At 40.5% G+C, this 19,449-nt stretch overlaps 1 protein-coding gene across 3 annotated transcripts in view; it reads right to left on the reverse strand.

The window, feature by feature from the left end:
- Nucleotides 1-19,449, reverse strand: part of KCNH1 (potassium voltage-gated channel subfamily H member 1) — a 372,723-nt gene that overhangs the window by 224,820 nt on the left and 128,454 nt on the right. For all 3 annotated transcript variants that reach the window (XM_027074502.2, XM_027074501.2, XM_027074503.2), the window contains exon 7: nt 10,039-10,468. In XM_027074502.2, coding sequence (XP_026930303.1) covers nt 10,039-10,468 — 430 coding nt within the window. The remainder of the gene's footprint in view (nt 1-10,038; nt 10,469-19,449) is intronic.

Below are 19,449 nucleotides of genomic sequence, written 5' to 3' on the forward strand. Positions count from 1 at the left end.
AGCACTGCTAGGAATTTACCCAAGGGATACAGGAGTACTGATGCATAGGGGCACTTGTACCCCAATGTTTATAGCAGCACTCTCAACAATAGCCAAATTATGGAAAGAGCCTAAATGTCCATCAACTGAAGAATGGATAAAGAAATTGTGGTTTATATACACAAGGGAGTACTACGTGGCAATGAGAAAGAATGAAATATGGTCCTTTGTAGCAACATGGATGGAACTGGAGAGTGTGATGCTAAGTGAAATAAGCCATACAGAGAAAGACAGATACCATATGTTTTCACTCGTATGTGGATCCTGAGAAACTTAACAGAAACTCATGGGGGAGGGGAAGGGAAAAAAAGAAGGAGGTTAGAGTGGAAGACAGCCAAAGCATAAGAGACTCTTAAAAACTGAGAACAAACTGAGGGTTGATGGGGGGTGGGAGGGAGGGGAGGGTGGGTGATGGGTACTGAGGAGGACACTTTTTGGGATGAGCACTGGGTGTTGTATGGAAACCAATTTGACAATAAATTTCATATATTGAAAAAAAAATCTCCCAAAAAACAATGGATTTCTAGGGGAATTCTACCAAACATTTAAGGAAGAGTTAACACCTATTCTCTTGAAACTGTTCCAAAAAATAGAAATGGAAGGAAAATGTCCAAAGTCTTTCTATGAAGCCAGCATTACCTTGATTCCAAAACCAGACAGAGATCCCACTAAAAAGGAGAACTATAGACCAATTTCCCTGAAGAACATGGATGCAAAAATCCTCAACAAGATATTAGCCACTGGATCCAACAATACATTAAAAAAATTATTCACCACGACCAAGTGGGATTTATACCTGGGATGCAGGGCTGGTTCAATATCCGCAAAACAATTAATGTGATTCATCACATCAATAAAAGAAAGGACAAGAACCATATGATCCTCTCAATAGATGCAGAGAAAGCATTTGACAAAATGCAGCATCATTTCTTGATAAAAACCCTCAAAAAAGTAGGGATAGCAGGAGCATACCTCGAGATCATAAAAGCCACATATGAACGACCCAATGCTAATATCATCCTCAATGGGGAAAAACTGAGAGCTTTCCCCCTAAGGTCAGGAAGAAGACAGGGATGTCCACTCTCACCACTGTTATTCAACATAGTATTGGAAGCCTTAGCCTCTGCAATCAGACAACACAAAGAAATAAAAGGCATCCAAATCGGCCAGGAGGAGGTCAAACTTTCACTCTTCACAGATGACATGCTACTCTACAAGGAAAACCCAAAAGATTCCACCAAAAAACTGCTAGAATTGATTCATGAATTCAGCAAAGTTGCAGGATATAAAATCAACACACAGAAATCGGTTGCATTCCTATACACCAACAATGAAGTGACAGAAAGAGAAATCAAGGAATCGATCCCATTTATAATTGCACCAAAAAGCATAGAATACCTAGGAACAAATCTAACCAAAGAGGTGAAAAATCTATACACTGAAAACTATAGAAAGCTTACGAAAGAAATTGAAGAAGACACAAAGAAATGGAAAAAGATTCCATGCTTCTGGATAGGAAGAACATTGTTAAAATGTTGATACAACCCAAAGCAATCTACATATTCAATGCAATCCCTATCAAAATAACACCAGCATTCTTCACAGAGCTAGAACAAATAATCCTAAAATTTTTATGGAACCAGAAAAGACCCCAAATAGCCAAAGAAATCTTGAAAAAGAAAACCAAAGCAGGAGGCATCATAATCCCAGACTTCAAACTACACTACAAGGCTGTAATCATCAAGACAGTATGGTACCGGCCCAAGAACAGACACTCAGATCAACGGAACAGAATAGGGAACCCAGAAATGGACCCACAAACGTATGGCCAACTAATCTTTGACAAAGCAGGAAAGAATATCCAATGGAATAAAGACAGTCTCTTCAGCAAGTGGTGCTGGGAAAACTGTACAGCAACATGCAGAAGAATGAACCTGGACCACTTTCTTACACCATACACAAAAAGAAACTCAAAAGGGATGAAAGAACTAAATGTAAGATAGGAAGCCATCAAAATCCTTGAGGAGAAAGCAAGCAAAAAATCTCTTTGATCTTAGCCACAGCAACTTCTTACTCAACACATCTCCAGAGGCAAGGGAAACAAAAGCAAAAATGAACTACTGGGACCTCATCAAAATAAAAAGCTTCTGCACAGCAAAGGAAACAATCAGCAAAACTAAAAGGCAACTGACAAATGGGAGAAGATATTTGCAAATGACATATCAGATAAAGGGTTGGTATCCAAAATCTATAAAGAACTTATCAAACTCAACACCCAAAAAACAAATAATCCAGCAAAGAAATGGGCAAAAGACATGAATAGACACTTCTCCAAAGAAGACATCTAGATGGCCAACCAACACATGAAAAAATGCTCAACTTTACTCATCATCAGGGAAATACAAATCAAAACCACAGTGAGATACCACCTTAGACCTGTCAGAATGGCCAACATGAACAACTCAGGCAACAACAGATGTTGGCGAGGATGTGGAGAAAGATCTCTTTTGCACTGTTGGTGGCAATGCAAGCTGGTGCAGCCACTCTGGAAAACAGTATGGAGGTTCCTCAAAAAACTAAAAATAGAACTAGGCTACAAGCCAGCAATTGCACTATTAGGCATTTATCCAAGGGATACAGGTGTGCTGTTTCAAAGGGACACATGCACCCCCATGTTTATAGCAGCACTATCAACAATAGCCCAAGTATGGAAAGAGCCCAAATGTCCATCGATGGATGAATGGATAAAGAAGAGGTGGTATATGTATACAATGGAGTATCACTCAGCAATCAAAAAGAATGAAATCTGGCCATTTGCAGCTACATGGATGGGACTGGAAAGTATTATGCTAAGTGAAATTAGTCAGAGAAAGACAAAAATCCTATGACTTCACTCATATGAGGACTTTAAGAGACAAAACAGATGAACATAAGGGAAGGGAAACAAAAATAATATAAAAACAGGGAGGGGGACAAAACAGAAGAGACTCATACATATGGAGAACAAACTGAGGGTTACTGGAGGGGTTGTGGGAAGGGGGATGGGCTAAATGGGTAAGGGGCATTAAGGAATCTACTCCTGAAATCATTGTTGCACTATATGCTAACTAATTTGGATGTAAATTTTAAAAAATAAAAAATAAAATTAAAATTAAAATTAAAAATTAAATAAATAAATAACATTACAAAAAACATTTTTTTTAACTAAATAAAAGATGGCACTGGGGTACCTGGGCAGCTTAGTCAGTTGAGCATCCAAATCTTGATTTTGGCTCAGGTCATGATCCCATGGCTTGTAAGGTCAAGCCCTGCTTTGGGCTCTGTGCTGACAGTACGGAGCCTGCTTGGGATTCTCTCTCTCTCCCTCTCTCTGCCTCACCCCCAGTTGTTTTCTGTCTCTTTTTCTCTCTCAAATAAATAAACTTTAAAAAAAAAATAGTATTCCAGAGGCTTGGGAAGGCTTGCGGCAGCTGGGCTCACCACGTCCTGCTGATCACTTAGATTCCATCCACATCTGCCTAAATAACCAAGAAAACCACCAAAAGACTAGCAGAACAGACTCTCCAGAGCCAAGCATAGACAAGAGGCCCATGGAAGAGGGTAGGAAGGGCAGAGAGGTGGTGCGTGCTACATGGACTGGTGGGAGGGAGCCGGGGCAGTGGAGGGGCAGCCCGCCCAGCAAGGCAGAGCCCCCGAGTCTCGCTTGCAAAAGCGGAGGGGCCAGATGGAGTGAGTTCTGACAGCCAGTGGGACTTAACACCTGGAATGTTATAAGTCAACAGCTCTGCTCAGAAAGCAGGAGGGTGAGAGGACACAGGGAGGGAGAGGTGTTGAGCCCCAGAAGATAGAGCTCAGCTTGGTGGGGAACAAAGGTGCTGGTCAGCGCCATCTCCCTCTCCCATCCCCCAACTGAAACCCCAAAGGGATTTCCCAGCACCAGTTCCCAGTACCGAACTTGCTTGCACGGTGCAAACACCCAACACTGTGCTTCTGTGGATCCATCCCTCCAACAGGTCTGCCTGCCTCCCTCCCAGTGCTGCAGGGCCCCTCCCACAGGGGACCACGGATGGCAAAGAGAGCTAAGCCTGCCCCTCCAGCCCCTGTGCACCTAGTGGATCTACCCCAGCTAATACACCAGATCCCATCAAAGCAGCGCCACAAGCCTGGCAGTGTGCAAGTGGCCCAGACAGGGGCCACACCATTCCACAGTGAGTCCTGCCCCTGGGAGAGGGGAAGATAAGGTTCACACCAGTCTGACTGTGGCCCCAGTGGTGGGCTGGGGACAGACATCAGGTCTGATTGTGGCCCCACCCACCAACACAAGTTACTCCAGACAGCACAGGTGAAGTACCCCGCAGTTCTGTGCCACCCCAGGGACTATCCAAAATGACGAAACAGACGAATTCTCCTCAAAAGAAACTCCAGGAAGTAGTGACAGCTAACGAATTGATCAAAAACAATTTAAGCAATATAACGGAACAAGAATTTAGAATAATAGTCATAAAATTAATCGCTGGGCTTGAAAAAAGTATAGAGGACAGCAGAGAATCTATTGCTACAGAGATCAAGGGACTAGGAAATAGTCATGAGGAGCTTAAAAAATGCTATAAATGAGGTACAAAATAAAATGGAGGTGACCACAGCTCGGATTGAAGAGGCAGAGGAGAGAATAGGTGAATTAGAAGATAAAATTATGGAGAAAAGAGGAAGCTGAGAAAAAGAGAGATAAAAAAATCCAGGAGTATGAGGGGAGAATTAGAAAACTAAGTAATGCAATCAAATGGAACAATACCCGTATCATAGGAATTCCAGAAGAGGAAGAGAGAGAGAAAGGAGCTGAAGGTGTACTTGAACAAATCATAGCTGAGACCTCCCCTGATCTGGGGAAGGAAAAAGGCATTGAAATCAAGGAGGCACAGAGAACTCCCTTCAGACATAACTTGAATCAATCTTCTGCACAACATATCATAGTGAAACTGGCAAAATACAAGGATAAAGAGAAAATTCTGAAAGCAGCTAGGGATAAACATGCTCTAACATATGAAGATAGACCAATAAGACTAGTGACGGATCTATCTGCTGAAACTTGGCAGGCCAGAAAGGAATGGCAGGAAATCTTCAATGTGATGAACAGAAAAAATATGCACCCGAGAATCCTTTATCCAGCAATTCTATTATTTAAAATAGAAGGAGAGATAAAGGTCTTCCCAAACAAACAAAAACTGAAGGAATTCATCACCACTAAACCAGCCCTACAAGAGATCCTAAGGGGGATCCTGTGAGACAAAGTACCAGAGACATCACTACAAGCCTGAAACCTACAGACATCACAATGACTCTAAACCTGTATCTTTCTATAATAACACTGAATGTAAATGGACTAAATGCTCCAACCAAAAGACATAGGGTATCAGAATGGATAAAAAAACAAGACCCATCTATTTGCTGTCTACAAGAGACTCATTTTAGACTTAGACCTGAAGACACCTTCATATTTAAAGTGAGGGGATGGAGAACTATCTATCATGCTACTGGAACTCAAAGGAAAGCTGGAGTAGCCATACTTATATCAGATAAACTAGACTTTCAATTAAAGGCCATAACAAGAGATGAAGAAGGACATTATATAATTACAGGGTCTATCCATCAGGAAGAGCTAACAATTATAAATGTCTATGTGCCAAATACAGGAGCCCCCAAATATATAAAACAATTAATCACAAACATAAGCAACCTTATTGTAAGAATGTGGTAATTGCAGGGGACTTTAATACTCCACTTACAACTATGGATAGATCATCTAGACACAGGATCAATAAAGAAACAAGGGCCCTGAATAATACATTGGATCAGATGGACTTGACAGATATGTTTAGAACTCTGCATCCCAAAGCAACAGAATATAGTTTCTTCTCAAGTGCACATGGAACATTCTCCAAGATAGATCACATACTGGGTCACAAAACAGCCCTTCATAAGTATAAAAGAATTGAGATCATACCATGCACACTTTCAGACCACAATGCTATGAAGCTTGAAATCAACCACAGGAGAAAGTCTGGAAAACCTCCAAAAGCATGGAGGTTAAAGAACACCCTACTAAAGAATGAATGGGTCAACCAGGCAATTAGAGAAGAAATTAAAAAATATATGGAAACAAATGAAAATGAAAATACAACAATCCAAATGCTTTGGGACGCAGCGAAGGCAGTCCTGAGAGGAAAATACACTGTAATCCAGGCCTATCTCCAGAAACAAGAAAAATCCCAAATACAAAATCTAACAGTACACCTAAAGGAAATAGAAGCATAACAGCAAAGACACCTCAAACCCAGCAGAAGAAGAGAAATAATAAAGATCAGAGCAGAAATAAACAATATAGAATCTAAAAAAAACTGTAGAGCAGATCAATGAAACCAAGGGTTGGTTTTTTGAAAAAATAAACAAAATTGATAAACCTCTAGCCAGGCTTCTCAAAAAGTAAAAGGAGATGACCCAAATAGATAAAATCATGAATGAAAATGGAATTATTACAACCAATCCCTCAGAAAAACAAGCAATTATCAGGGAATACTATCAAAATTATATGCCAACAAACTGGACAACCTGGAAGAAATAGACAAATTCCTAAGCACCCACACACTTCCAAAACTCAAACAGGAAGAAATAGAAAACTTGAACAGACCCATAACCAGCAAAGAAATGGAATCAGCTATCAAAAATCTCCCAACAAATAAGAGTCCAGCACCAGATGGCTTCCCAGGGGAGTTCTACCAGACATTTAAAGCAGAGATAATACCTACCCTTCTCAAGCTGTTCCAAAAAATAGAAAGGGAAGGAAAACTTCCAGACTCATTCTATGAAGCCAGCATTACTTTGATTCCTAAACCAGAGAGAAACCCAGCAAAAAAAGAGAACTACAGGCCAATATCCCTGATGAATATGGATGCAAAAATTCTCAATAAGATACTAGCAAATCGAATTCAACAGCATATAAAAAGAATTATTCACCATGATCAAGTGGGATTCATTCCTGGGATGCAGGGCTGGTTCAGCATTCTCAAATCAATCAATGTGATACATCACATTAATAAAAGAAAAGATAAGAACCATATGATCCTGTCAATTGATGCAGAAAAAACATTTGACAAAATTCAGAATCCTTTCTTAATAAAAACCCTCGAGAAAGTCGGGATAGAACGAACATACTTAAACATCATAAAATCCATTTATGAAAAGCCCACAGCTAGTATCATCCTCAATGGGGAAAAACTGAGAGCTTTCCCCCTGAGATCAGGAACATGACAGGGATGTCCACTTTCACCGCTGTTGTTTAACATAGTGTTGGAAGTGCTAGCATCAGCAAGCAGACAACAAAAGGAAATCAAAGGCATCAAAATTGGCAAAGATGAAGTCAAGCTTTCACTTTTTGCAGATGACATGATATTACACGTGGAAATCCTGATAGACTCCACCAAAAGTCTGCTAGGACTGATACGTGAATTCAGCAAAGTCACAGGATACAAAATCAATGTACAGAAATCAGCTGCATTCTTATACACTAATAATGAAGCAACAGAAAGACAAATAAAGAAACTGATCCCATTCACAATTGCACCAAGAAGCATAAAATACCTAGGAATAAACCTAACCAAAGATGTAAAAGATCTGTATGCTGAAAATTATAGAAAACTTATGAAGGAAATTGAAGAAGATATAAAGAAATGGAAAAACATTCCATGCTCATGGATGGGAAGAATAAATATTGTTAAAATGTCAATACTAACCAAAGCTATCTACACATTCAATGTAATCCCAATCAAAATTGCACCAGCATTCTTCTTAAAGTTAGAACAAGCAATCCTAAAATTTGTATGGAACCACAAGAGGCCCCGAAGAGCCAAAGTAATTTTGAAGAAGAAGACGAAAGCAGGAGGCCTCACAATCCCAGACTTTAGCCTCTACTACAAAGCTGTAATCCTCAAGACAGCATGGTATTGGCACAAAAACAGACACATAGACCAATGGAATAGAATAGAAACCCCAGAACTAGACTCACAAAAGTATAGCCAACTAATCTTTGACAAAGCAGAAAAGAATATCCAATGGAAAAAAAAAAACAGTCTCTTTAACAAATGGTGCTGGGAGAACTGGACAGCAACATGCAGAAGGTTGAAACTAGACCACTTTCTTACACCATTCACAAAAACAAACTCAAAATGGATAAAGGACCTGAATGTGAGATAGGAAACCATCAAAACCCTAGAGGAGAAGCAAGAAAAAACCTCTCTGACCTCACCCACAGCAATTTCTTAATTGACACATCCCCAAAGGCAAGGAAATTAAAAGCAAAAATGAACTATCTGGGCCTCATGAAGATAAAAAGCTTCTGCACTGCAAAGGAAACAATCAACAAAACTAAAAGGCAACCAACGGAATGGGAAAAGATATTTGCAAATGACATATTGGACAAGGGGCTAGTATCCAAAATCTATAAAGAGCTCACCAAACTCCATACCCGAAAAACAAATAACCCAGTGAAGAAATGGGCAGAAGACATGAATAGACACTTTTCCAAGGAAGACATCCAAATGGCCAACAGGCACATGAAAAGATGCTCAACGTCGCTCCTCATCAGGGAAATACAAATCAAAACCACACTCAGATATCACCTCATGCCAGTCAGAGTGGCTAAAATGAACAAATCAGGAGACTATAGATGCTGGCAAGGATGTGGAGAAACGGGAACCCTCTTGCACTGTTAGTGGGAATGCAAACTGGTGCAGCCGCTCTAGAAAACAGTGTGGAGGTTCCTCAACAAATTAAAAATACATCTACCCTGTGACCCAGCAATAGCACTGCTAGCAATTTACCCAAGGGATACAGGAGTACTGATGCATAGGGGCACTTGTACCCCAATGTTTATAGCAGCTCTTTCAACAATAGCCAAATTGTGGAAAGAGCCTAAATGTCCATCAACTGATGAATGGATAAAGAAGTTGTGGTTTATATACACAATGGGATACTACTTGGCAATGAGAAAGAATAAAATATGGCCTTTTGTAGCAACGTGGATGGAACTGGAGAGTGTTATGCTAAGTGATATAAGTCATACAGAGAAAGACAGATACCATATGTTTTCACTCTCATGTGGATCCTGAGAAACTTAACAGAAGACCATGGGGGAGGGGAAGGAAAAAAAAAAGGTTAGAGAGGGAGAGAGCCAAAACATAAAAGACTCTTAAAAACTTAGAACAAACTGAAGGTTGATGGGGGGGTGAGAGGGAGGGGAGGGAGGGTGATGGGTATTGAAGAGGGCACCTGCTGGGATGAGCACTGTGTGTTGTATGGAAACCAATTTGACAATAAATTTCATATTTAAAAAAAATTAAAAAATATTCCTAGGAGCATTAAATTAAATTTTTCATTAAAAATATCCAAAAAAATATGAAATTAATTATAATGGGATATTTTATTTAACCCCCTATATAAAAATATCATTTCGACATATAATAAATATAAAAGATAATTAATGAGATAGCTAACATTCTTTTTTTCCATATATTCTTTCTCTGGTACCATAAGGGACTGTGCAGACCTAGAGCTGTATTTAAACAGACGTGGAAAGACTTTTCACAATTCACTGTTCTATGAGCAAGCAGGTTACCAAGTTGTATATGATGATTTCATTCTAACTTTATTAGGTAATAGTAGTTATCTCTGAGAAGTAGAATTTCATTGGTCTCGATTTTCTACATGTGCCCTTTAATATTTTCTAAATATCTTTGCAGCAAACATGCAATGCTTTAATTATCAGGAAAACTTTAAAGCTCATCTAAAAAAAAAAAAAAAAGAACAGAATGTGGGTTGTTTTAAGTCATTACACCCTGATCCTGTGAGCGTTGTAGCCATCACCCTATTTCCAACCAATAGAAGTTATGGTGAAACAGGATGTCCCCTGCCCATCCCCCACCCACCCCCGGCAACTGTCATACTTACAGCCAATCATCATGATGGCCACTGCAAAGATTTTCTCGATGTCTGTGGATGGGGCAATGTTTCCAAAGCCCACGCTGGTAAGGCTGGTCATAGTGAAATACAACGAGGAGATGTAGACGGAATTCTTGCTGGGACCACCTTCCCACTTCCCTGAGCCAGATCCATTAAACTGGTAAGGGGTGCCAATGTCCATTGCCAGTTGGTAGAGCCAGCTGTTGTTGCGGATGGTCTTGGTGTCTTCATCAAAGATCTCGTAGTCCCCAATGCTGTACCAGATGCAGGCCATCCAGTGAGCAGCCAGCCCAAACACACACACCAGCAGCACCAGCACAGCGGCTCCGTATTCAATGTAGTGGTCCAGCTTACGGGCCACTCGCCCAAGACGTAGCAGCCGGACAACCTTCAGTGAGCTGAATAGGCTGCTGATGCCCTGGGAGAAGAGGAGCAGAGCATGAGGGCCAAGAACCAAAGATACTACTACTCCTTCCCTCCTCCCTGCCTGGGCTGTTTCCTTCAGCACGGTGTATTTCCACAAGATGAAATATTGTGCAACCCTTTAAAAAATGTTTTAATGTAAGTCATGATATGGAGAAATGCTCATACATATTTGTACAGTTATGCATGATACAATTTGAGTTTTATTCCAAGGTATATGAATTTCCATTTGCTTTTTCCCACTTCCATTAAAAAGCAGATAAAAAAAAAAGACAAGCAAGACAAATAAAATTAGATTTTTATTCTAATTATATTATGATAAGTATACAAATATATATGAGCATATTTCATACCACTACTATTTTAAAACAATTTTAAGGGTTATATAATATTTCATATTAAGTAATATGAAATATTTTAAGAGTTGTATAATATTTATTTCATATTGTATAATATTTAATTCTAATTATACTGTACATAAGTGTACAAGTATTTATTTATTCAATAAATGGCTAGGGAACACACATAGAAAAGTAAGATATTAATAGTTGTTACTGCTGCATTGTTGAGTTATGGAATTACAGAATATTTTTTGTTATATTTGTATATATTTTTGTCTAAATATACTTACTTAATTTCTAAAATTGAAATTGTTACTTTTACAGTTAGAAAAAATATGTATTTAAAAAACAAACAGTTTTAAAAAGATAAAAAAGTATTAAAGACACAATGAGAAGAATAAAAAGCTAAGATTCTGTTTTCTCAGGAGAGTTACAAATTCTTGGAAACTACATCACTCCCATCAGGCCAGGGATTATACAATCAGACACCATATATTCAAACACAATCAAGGAATCTCCAAGCTACAAGGAAGCTTCCAATTTCACCTGATCAAGCCTCCTATCATCCTGTGGACCCTGGCAGCGCATGTCTAGTCTCCAAATAGTGGTTCTCCAAGGGAATAGCAGTAGTGGAAAGAACACCAGAGTAGAAATCTGGAAAACAGGTCTGAGACGGAAGTAAACCACTAACTTGCTATATGAATTTGGACAAGTCAATTGCCTCTCTCATCCAGACAATTGCCTCTCTCATCCCAATGAGGGAAGTGGACTAGAGGAAATGTAACATTATAGAAGCCACTGCATTCAAAATCCCCAAATTCCTATAGCTTTTCCTACTTCCATGAAAAAGGAAATAAACAAGCAAACAAAATAGAGACATCTCTTTGCAAACCGCAGTCTCCCTCACACAGCAAAAATCCAACAGCAGGATGATGTCCTTCACCAAGCAGAATGAATGACTTTTCACCATTCTAAACACTGGACAGTTTCCAGGTCACTGCTAGTCTCTCTTGCTCCCTGTTCCCTTAATAACAACCCCCAAGGGTCAGGTTATGTCACAGACAGAAGGAAAATGTGTAAATGCTTTCTGATGACCTGTTGTCAGAGGCTCACCAAGGCTGCTTCCTCTTCCTGAACATCTCCCAGCCTCTTCCCATCTCGGTGGGTCTTTGAGACTGGTTCTCATCAATGGATGTGAGGTGAAATGTGTATCATTTCCAGGTCAAGGCAGTTAAAAGGAAGTATGCTTTCTCTTCCCTTTGACATACCTTCCAGATGAGGCTAGTGTGACCCTGAGGCCAAGTAATAAAGATGGTGAACATACAGCATGGAAGAAGCCTGGGTCCCTGAAAGACTATGTGGAACACCCTCTCCTTCCCAATCAATCTGAATCATATTATGATGTGAATGAAAAAAGAAACCTCTGAAACAAGCCACCAAAACTCTGAGGATATTTGGTACAGTAGATATTATTAGCCTTCCCTGATACGAGAACACACAAACTGTATGTAGCATAGCCTTGTCCATAAAGACCACAAATCAGGCTGCCACACAAATTACTTTTGTTGAGGTGAGAGTGGGGAAAATGGGATTTATTGCACCTTTTTTTGGGGGGGGGTTGGCTTTTTTTTTTCAAATTTTTATTTAAATTCTAGTTAGTATTGCACCTTTTAAAAAATAAACAACAGTTTTGGAGCCATAAAACTTACAATAGAAATAAGCACTTCTTGCCCAACATACATCAGCAAATAAGTAATAATGGATTTTTCTAAGCCAAGAGACTACATCCCCAGGGTCAGCTATCCAAATTGCTAACTCTGACAAAGTTTACTTTTGGCATGTCCAGTACTCATCCCCTGGGTCCCCTTTTCCCTCCACGTACTTTCCTCAAAAACCTGCCATGCAGAAAAGGCCAAGAAACCCCCCCCCCCCTATTAAGGTACAAATGAATTCTGAGAGTAAATGGATATCCTCTCTCCAGAGGGCATCTGCATTTTAACAGAGGGAAACTAACCTCCAATAGTAGAATTAAAAGTACCTACAGCCTGGATGAAGGAGATATTCTGGGAGGCAAAGGAGCCTTTCTGATGACTCAGAAACCAAACACATGTAAGCAGCCACCTACTCTCCACCTGTTCATAAGGAGGTTACCGAGATCATCTTTCAACAGCAGATCAACCATGAAGCAGAACTTATTACCCAGGGCAAAACTGCCTTGTCATTTTTCCGACTCAGATTCAATTCAAAGCAACATTTAAGGAGAACCTACTATGTACTCCTTGTGCTAATACCACAGGGAAAAGATTAAAATGATGCTGTCTTTGTCTTCCTGTTCACTGTTATGGCTGCAGTGCCTGGCATGGGGAAGAGGCTTGATAGAAAGAAAGAGGAGAGGAAGTAAGAGCACAGTAACTAGTGCAAGAGGCAAGATACAATACTTCTATCTCACAGTCACAGAGCCTGATTGCTGAGAGGGAGAACAGATGTCATCCAGTCTAGCCCTCCGAGTCCAGGGATGCCTTCTAGAGCTCCCTAAGGAACGGTCATTCAGCTTCTCCTTGAACTCCCCCCTTAACCACTTCACATCTCTAAGATGCCATTCTGGCAGTCAGTCACGGACATGAATGACTGTGCTCCCATGACCCTTCGTATCTCCCTCTGCTCCCTCCTCCCTTCTCCCTCCCCTCCCAATGGCCACACAACACATGCAACCACACTACCCAAAGGCCTGCTCTTCTATAGCCTTACACCCCAGATGTCTTGAGCTTCCCGCATGGTGGATGCACACTTCCAGCTCCGTGCCTGCTCGGACTAGTCCCTTAGCCCAGAATGCCCTGCTCCTCCCTTTCTACCAGCCGGTATACTAGTTATCCTTCAGGTCTGCCACTGCCTTTACCCTAAAGCCTTCCATGTCTACCCTGGATTCACAACCAGTTGCTCACCCCTCTATGTGTCCACGGTATTCTGTATCCATTACCAACTGAACACGTTGCCTTGGCCCTGTAGTTTCCCCAACCACAGCAGGTGCTACATCTTCCTGAAGACAGAAGTCATTTGCTATTCACTTTAGAAGCTTCCTGTATTGGGCTAAATAGTGTCCCCACCAAATTCATGTCTTTCCCAGAACCTCAGAATGTGACCTTATTTGGGAAACAACCCCTTATTTGGGAAAGGGGTTGTTGTAGGTATAGGTGGTTAAGATGAGGTCATATTTAATCCAGTATAACTGATGACCTTATAAAAAGAGAAGAGCTGGACACACAGAGAGAAAACCACGTGTTTTTTTTCTTTTTTAACCAATGCAGAGATTGGAGTGATGTGTCTTCAAGCCAGAGAATGCCAAAGATTACCAGCAAAACCAGAAGCTAAGAGAAAGGCATGGAACAGATTCTCTCCTAGAGCCTTCAGAGAGAACACAGCCCTATTGAAACTTTGACTTCAGATTTCTAGTTTCCAAACTGTGGAAGAATAATTTCTATTGTATTAAACCACTCAGTTTGTGGTAATTTGTCATAGCTGCCCTGGAAGACTAACATACCTACACAGGATCTAAAGCCAGCAGCTTCTCAGAAAAGGTCTGAAACATTTTCTAAATTGAATTGAAGAGTTTGGATTATTAAGGAATTCTTTCTCATTTTAAGAGGCCTCCAGAACAATATAAAATAAACACTTCCTCATCGTGTTATTGATCTGTATATGCTGATACTCTATTACACGGTTTTGTGTAAGTTGTCTGCTATTACATGAATTCTAGCTATTTAAAATCATTTCAAACTATTAGTTTGTGTGGTTTTTCTTCCTTATTTGCTTCAAGTTCTAGATGGGATAAACAGAATACTCTAAATTTTTTTTTAATTTTAGTATGCTAAAAACATGATAGCACCATATGGTAGAGAATCACATTTCCCCAGGAGTTTCTTGTATCCGAAAGCCTATCTCACATTCCAGATTGTACCAGAAAGTTCTTTATCACAACCTTAAAATTATGAAGAACCAAGACTTTCAAGCTGAACTAACATGGATGAAGGGATGGTGAGAACCCATGCCATCCTCATCACCAAAGGCCAACAACTATGACTACAAGGAAGACTTCTGAAACCTCAATAAACTCAGCTGTAGTGATATTGATGCAATTCAGATTGAAATGGACATTTGGCAATTATCTTATTCAGACAGTATGTGAACTATCAAGTTTTACCTATTTACCCAGACTAAATAAATCATTTTGTTAACTTGAGCTATCTATACGTTACTTTCTCAATTAGCCAGATTCATCAACTTTTGGTTCATATTTTCATCTGCCATATGTATTGATATAACACTGTCACAGACTAATGACAATGTGCTATTGAAAAGATCTACCCAGTCTTTCAGGTCCTTGAATAATTTCCCTGGGGTGGTGACATGATGGCATCCATAACAGATTCTGCAGGCAAACTTGATTTTTTTATTGTGTTCAACTGCACATGATTACTCTCCTCCTGCAATCTCCTACAGCTAAAGGCCTTCTTCACATGTTTCCCTGCGAGTCTTCTGGAAACCATTCCCAGCCTCGGGACACCTGGATGGCTCAGTCAGTTAAGCATCTGACTCTTGATTTTGGCTCAGGTCACGATCTCATCATTGAGGAGATCCAACCCCATGTCAGGCTCAGGGCTGACAGCATGGAGCCTGCTTAGGATTCTCTCTCTCTCTCTCTCTCTCTCTCTCTCTCTGCCCCTCCCCTGTTCTCTCTCTCTCTCTCTCTCTCTGCCCCCATTCCTCTCCCTCTCTCTCAAATAAATAAACATTAAAAAAAAAAACTCCCAGCCTCAACAACCTCCTGGATTTTTCCTACCATCTTCTTCATCTTCTTGCTTTAGTTGAAGCCAGTTCTCCCTGAGCACCCTGCTTTTCCCTTACATCCTGGAGTTCAGAGCAGGGAATTTTCAATCTCCACACTTCCATCTTCCAAACAAGAGTTGGCTGGCACTCCAAAAAAACAAAACAAAACAAAACAAAATCCCCTCCTTTAAGATTCATGCCATCTAGCAAAAACACCTCCTCATTACAGCCATCTGATTATTGATGGCTACCATCTGTTGAATGCTTACAAATATGCCATAATTTAACTTAATCTTTCACTAATTATCCCACTTATCAACTTTGTCCTTTCATCCCTTAAATCTCTGCACCTGGATTTTCAGCCTATCTCCTGCTATCAGCCTGGGAACCTTCAATGTCCATGAAGAAAAATTATTCAACACTCCAGCCTCTCTATTCCCAGTGACCTTCACCTCCTCTTCACATTCTGAGCCTAGTCATCATTGGAAACCACTCCCTCTCTGAAATCTTACACACCCAGCATTCAACATGATGATTACATGCTTCCTTCTGTTTCTCCACTCTCTCCTTTATCCCCATCCAACCCAATCTACTCTTTGGCTTCTCTTTGATATCTGTATCTTTTCCAACCATCAACTCTCTAGATTTCACTTCTTTTCCCATCATACTAGACCCTGTTACATCACTTCCATCACTTCCATCTCCCTACCAACCAAAAAGCTCTCTTCTTGCCCTCCTGCCAAATCTGGTGCTGCATGGGATCCAACAGCGGGGGCCTAGCTATCATTTCCATTCTCATTTGGGTCCCTCGATTTTCCTAACCCATCCTTTTTCTCTTCCTTGAACAACCCTTTCTCCCCTTCACACCAAAAGATATTCTAAATCTTCACTACTCTTTTCAAGACCCCACCTGACCTGTGCCATTCTCATTCCAAGCCAACATTATCTCCCCACACACAGAGAAAGTAGAGGCTGTTAGTATCAACTCTCCCTCTACATCCCATCTCCACAAATACAAGTATGTGCTTTTACACGTCCTTCCACACTGCACCAAAGCCTATTCCTCCACCTGCTCACAGGCATCATTCCATCAACTATCCACACTTCTCTCTCTTCTCTTTGTCTTCAAACCTCCCTTTCAAAGACTAATTTCTCTTAGACTAGATCATACCACTGTTTCAAGACCTACACACCTTTCCAGATATAATAACTCCCCTCCCCTTCCTAATATTCCTTCCTTCTAACCATAATCAACACACAATGGCTCAATTTCCTCATTTCCCCCTCATTTCTCAATCCACTGCATTCTGACGTCCATTCCCACCACTTGTCAGAAATTTACTATCTTGAAGATCACCAGTTACCTTCTAATTGTTATACCCTACAGCATTTGACATCTGTAATGGACATTTAACATTATTCATGGCCACACAGTGTCTAACCTGTCTTCCTGAATTTAAGGAATCACCACCTTACAAAGTAGAACTTGTTTCACACCCCAGAAGCTGAAGATCACAAATCTTCTTTCTCCAACCCTTGCTGCAGCTAAAGTGTGGGCACATGACCTAGAATCTACCACCAGAGACACCCACCCCCATCACTGAATAGTATTTAATGGAGAACTGTGCAGGACCCCTTTTGCAAGAGCATGGCAGCATCACCCATTCCCAGAGGTAGCAGGTGGTGGTTCTGGAATTGGTGCCCAGGGTCCAGTGATGGTGGTTATCGATCCTGCACATTGCAAGTCCACGTCCAATAGCAGCAGTGGCATATTCACAGCACCAGTTCTAGAATATGATTTTGCCAGATAGCCTCCAAATATCTTCTGGGTCTTCCCAAAAATTCTGTGAGTACCTAACAACCTTTCAATAAACTTTTTTCCCTTATATTTGCCAGACTTGAACCCCGAGTAAACCATGTGGAAGGGACTGTTCTCCCTTGATTCCCACAATAACTCTATTCCTAATTAGATATCTAATATTAGACATTTAATAATTATTAAAAAAGCATTGCTCTGGGCCTTTTTCTCTTCTCCACCTACCCCTTTCCCTGACAGCTGAATCCATTAACGTGGCTTTAACCACCATATCTATACATTAATAACCTATAAGTCCATCCTTCCAAACTAGACTTTTCTCCCAATTGTAAGACCCCTATGAGCTTTTCACTGGGACATCCCATGAGTTCTTGAGTTTGACACATGTAGCCTTCAGCCCATCTCCTACAACCCAATGTGGAGAATGTGTCCTAGGTCTACAGTCTTCCAAGTAGAAAACTAGGTGTTATCTTCTCAGTTGGCTATACAAACTTTTCTTAACTAAATGTTCTTTTTAAAGAGGTGATATTAAGGTACATCAGTATTCCAATGAATAATTTTACTGCCATTTGTATAAAAATAGAAAATAAGCATATTTTCTTGTCTATGCATATAACATCTCTGGAAGTAAAGATAAGATACTGAAAACACTGACTGTCCCAGGGAGGGAGATTCTTTACTGTATATACCCTTTTGAATGTTATACCATGTAAATTATATTTTTTCAAATTTTTAAAAAATCAAGTTATAAAAACAATTAAATATAATTTAGGGGCACCTGGGTGGCTCTGTTGGTTAAGTGTCCTACTCTTAATTTTGGTTCAGGTCATGATCTCACAGTTTGTGAGTTTAAGCTCCATATTGGGCTTTGTGCTGACAGCACATAGCCTGCTTGGTACTCCCTCTCTCTCTGCCCTTCCCCGCTTGCTCTGTATATCTCTCTCAAAATAAATAAAAATAAACTTTAAAAAAATGTGACACAACCCTGCTTAGAGCCCCTCAAGGGTTCCCACTGCCTTCTAGATAAAATTCCATTTCTTTAGCAAACAAAATCCTTTGTAATTTGGTCCCCCAACAGCCTTGCCTCACACTGCCTCCTTTCCAGGCACCTTCTGTTTTAGTCATATCAAATTATTTCTGGTTCAACAATCACGCTGTGGCTTCATGCCTTCGCATGTACCATTCCCTCTGTCTCAAACACTATTTCCCTGGCTGTCTGCCTAGGAAACACCCATTCTTAAAGACCTTTCTCACCACCCCAGTGACAGGATGAGTCATATATCCTTAGCAAGTATACAAGACATTTGCCTTTTAAAATAAGTGTTAGAGTGAATCCAAACTTATTCCAATAATAGTACTATTCTCTCATCTGAGTTCCCATCTGCTTTCCTGACCTATAGAGAAAGGGGTGTAGATACAGTAGCACCCTCGAAACTGTGAATCAGATGTCACACACAGAAAACGAATCCTCTGTGTGTGGCTGTGATGGTTAATTTTCTGTCTCAATATGACTGGGACACAGGGTGTCCATATATTTGGTCAAACATTATGCTGGGTGAGTCGGTGAGGACGTTTCTAGAGTGAGATTAACATTTGAATCCATACACTGAATAAAACGGACTGACCTCCCTAGTGTGAGGGGCCCCCTCCAATCTACTGAAGGCCTGAATGAAACAAAAAGTTGGGTAAGGGAGAATTCACACTCCCTGCCTGACTGTTTTCAAGCTGGGACATCAAATCTTCTCCTGCACTCACACTAGAACTTACACCCCCACCTCCCCTGGGTTTCTAGCTTGCAGATGGCAGCTTATGGGACTTCTCAGCCTCCAAAATCTTTGACAGTGTTAGCAGAAAAAAGGTCAAGAATGGCTAGCCTAAGACTCAACAGAGCATCATCTCTCTGTGATGCTCCCCGATACGCACAGGCAGAGTTCAACATGCCCTCTTCTAGATTCCCATGACTAGTCCTTGATTCATTCTTTCAACAAACACCTA

The sequence above is a fragment of the Acinonyx jubatus genome, chromosome E4 (genome assembly GCF_027475565.1).
Source record: "Acinonyx jubatus isolate Ajub_Pintada_27869175 chromosome E4, VMU_Ajub_asm_v1.0, whole genome shotgun sequence".
Taxonomy (NCBI): Eukaryota; Metazoa; Chordata; class Mammalia; order Carnivora; family Felidae; genus Acinonyx; species Acinonyx jubatus.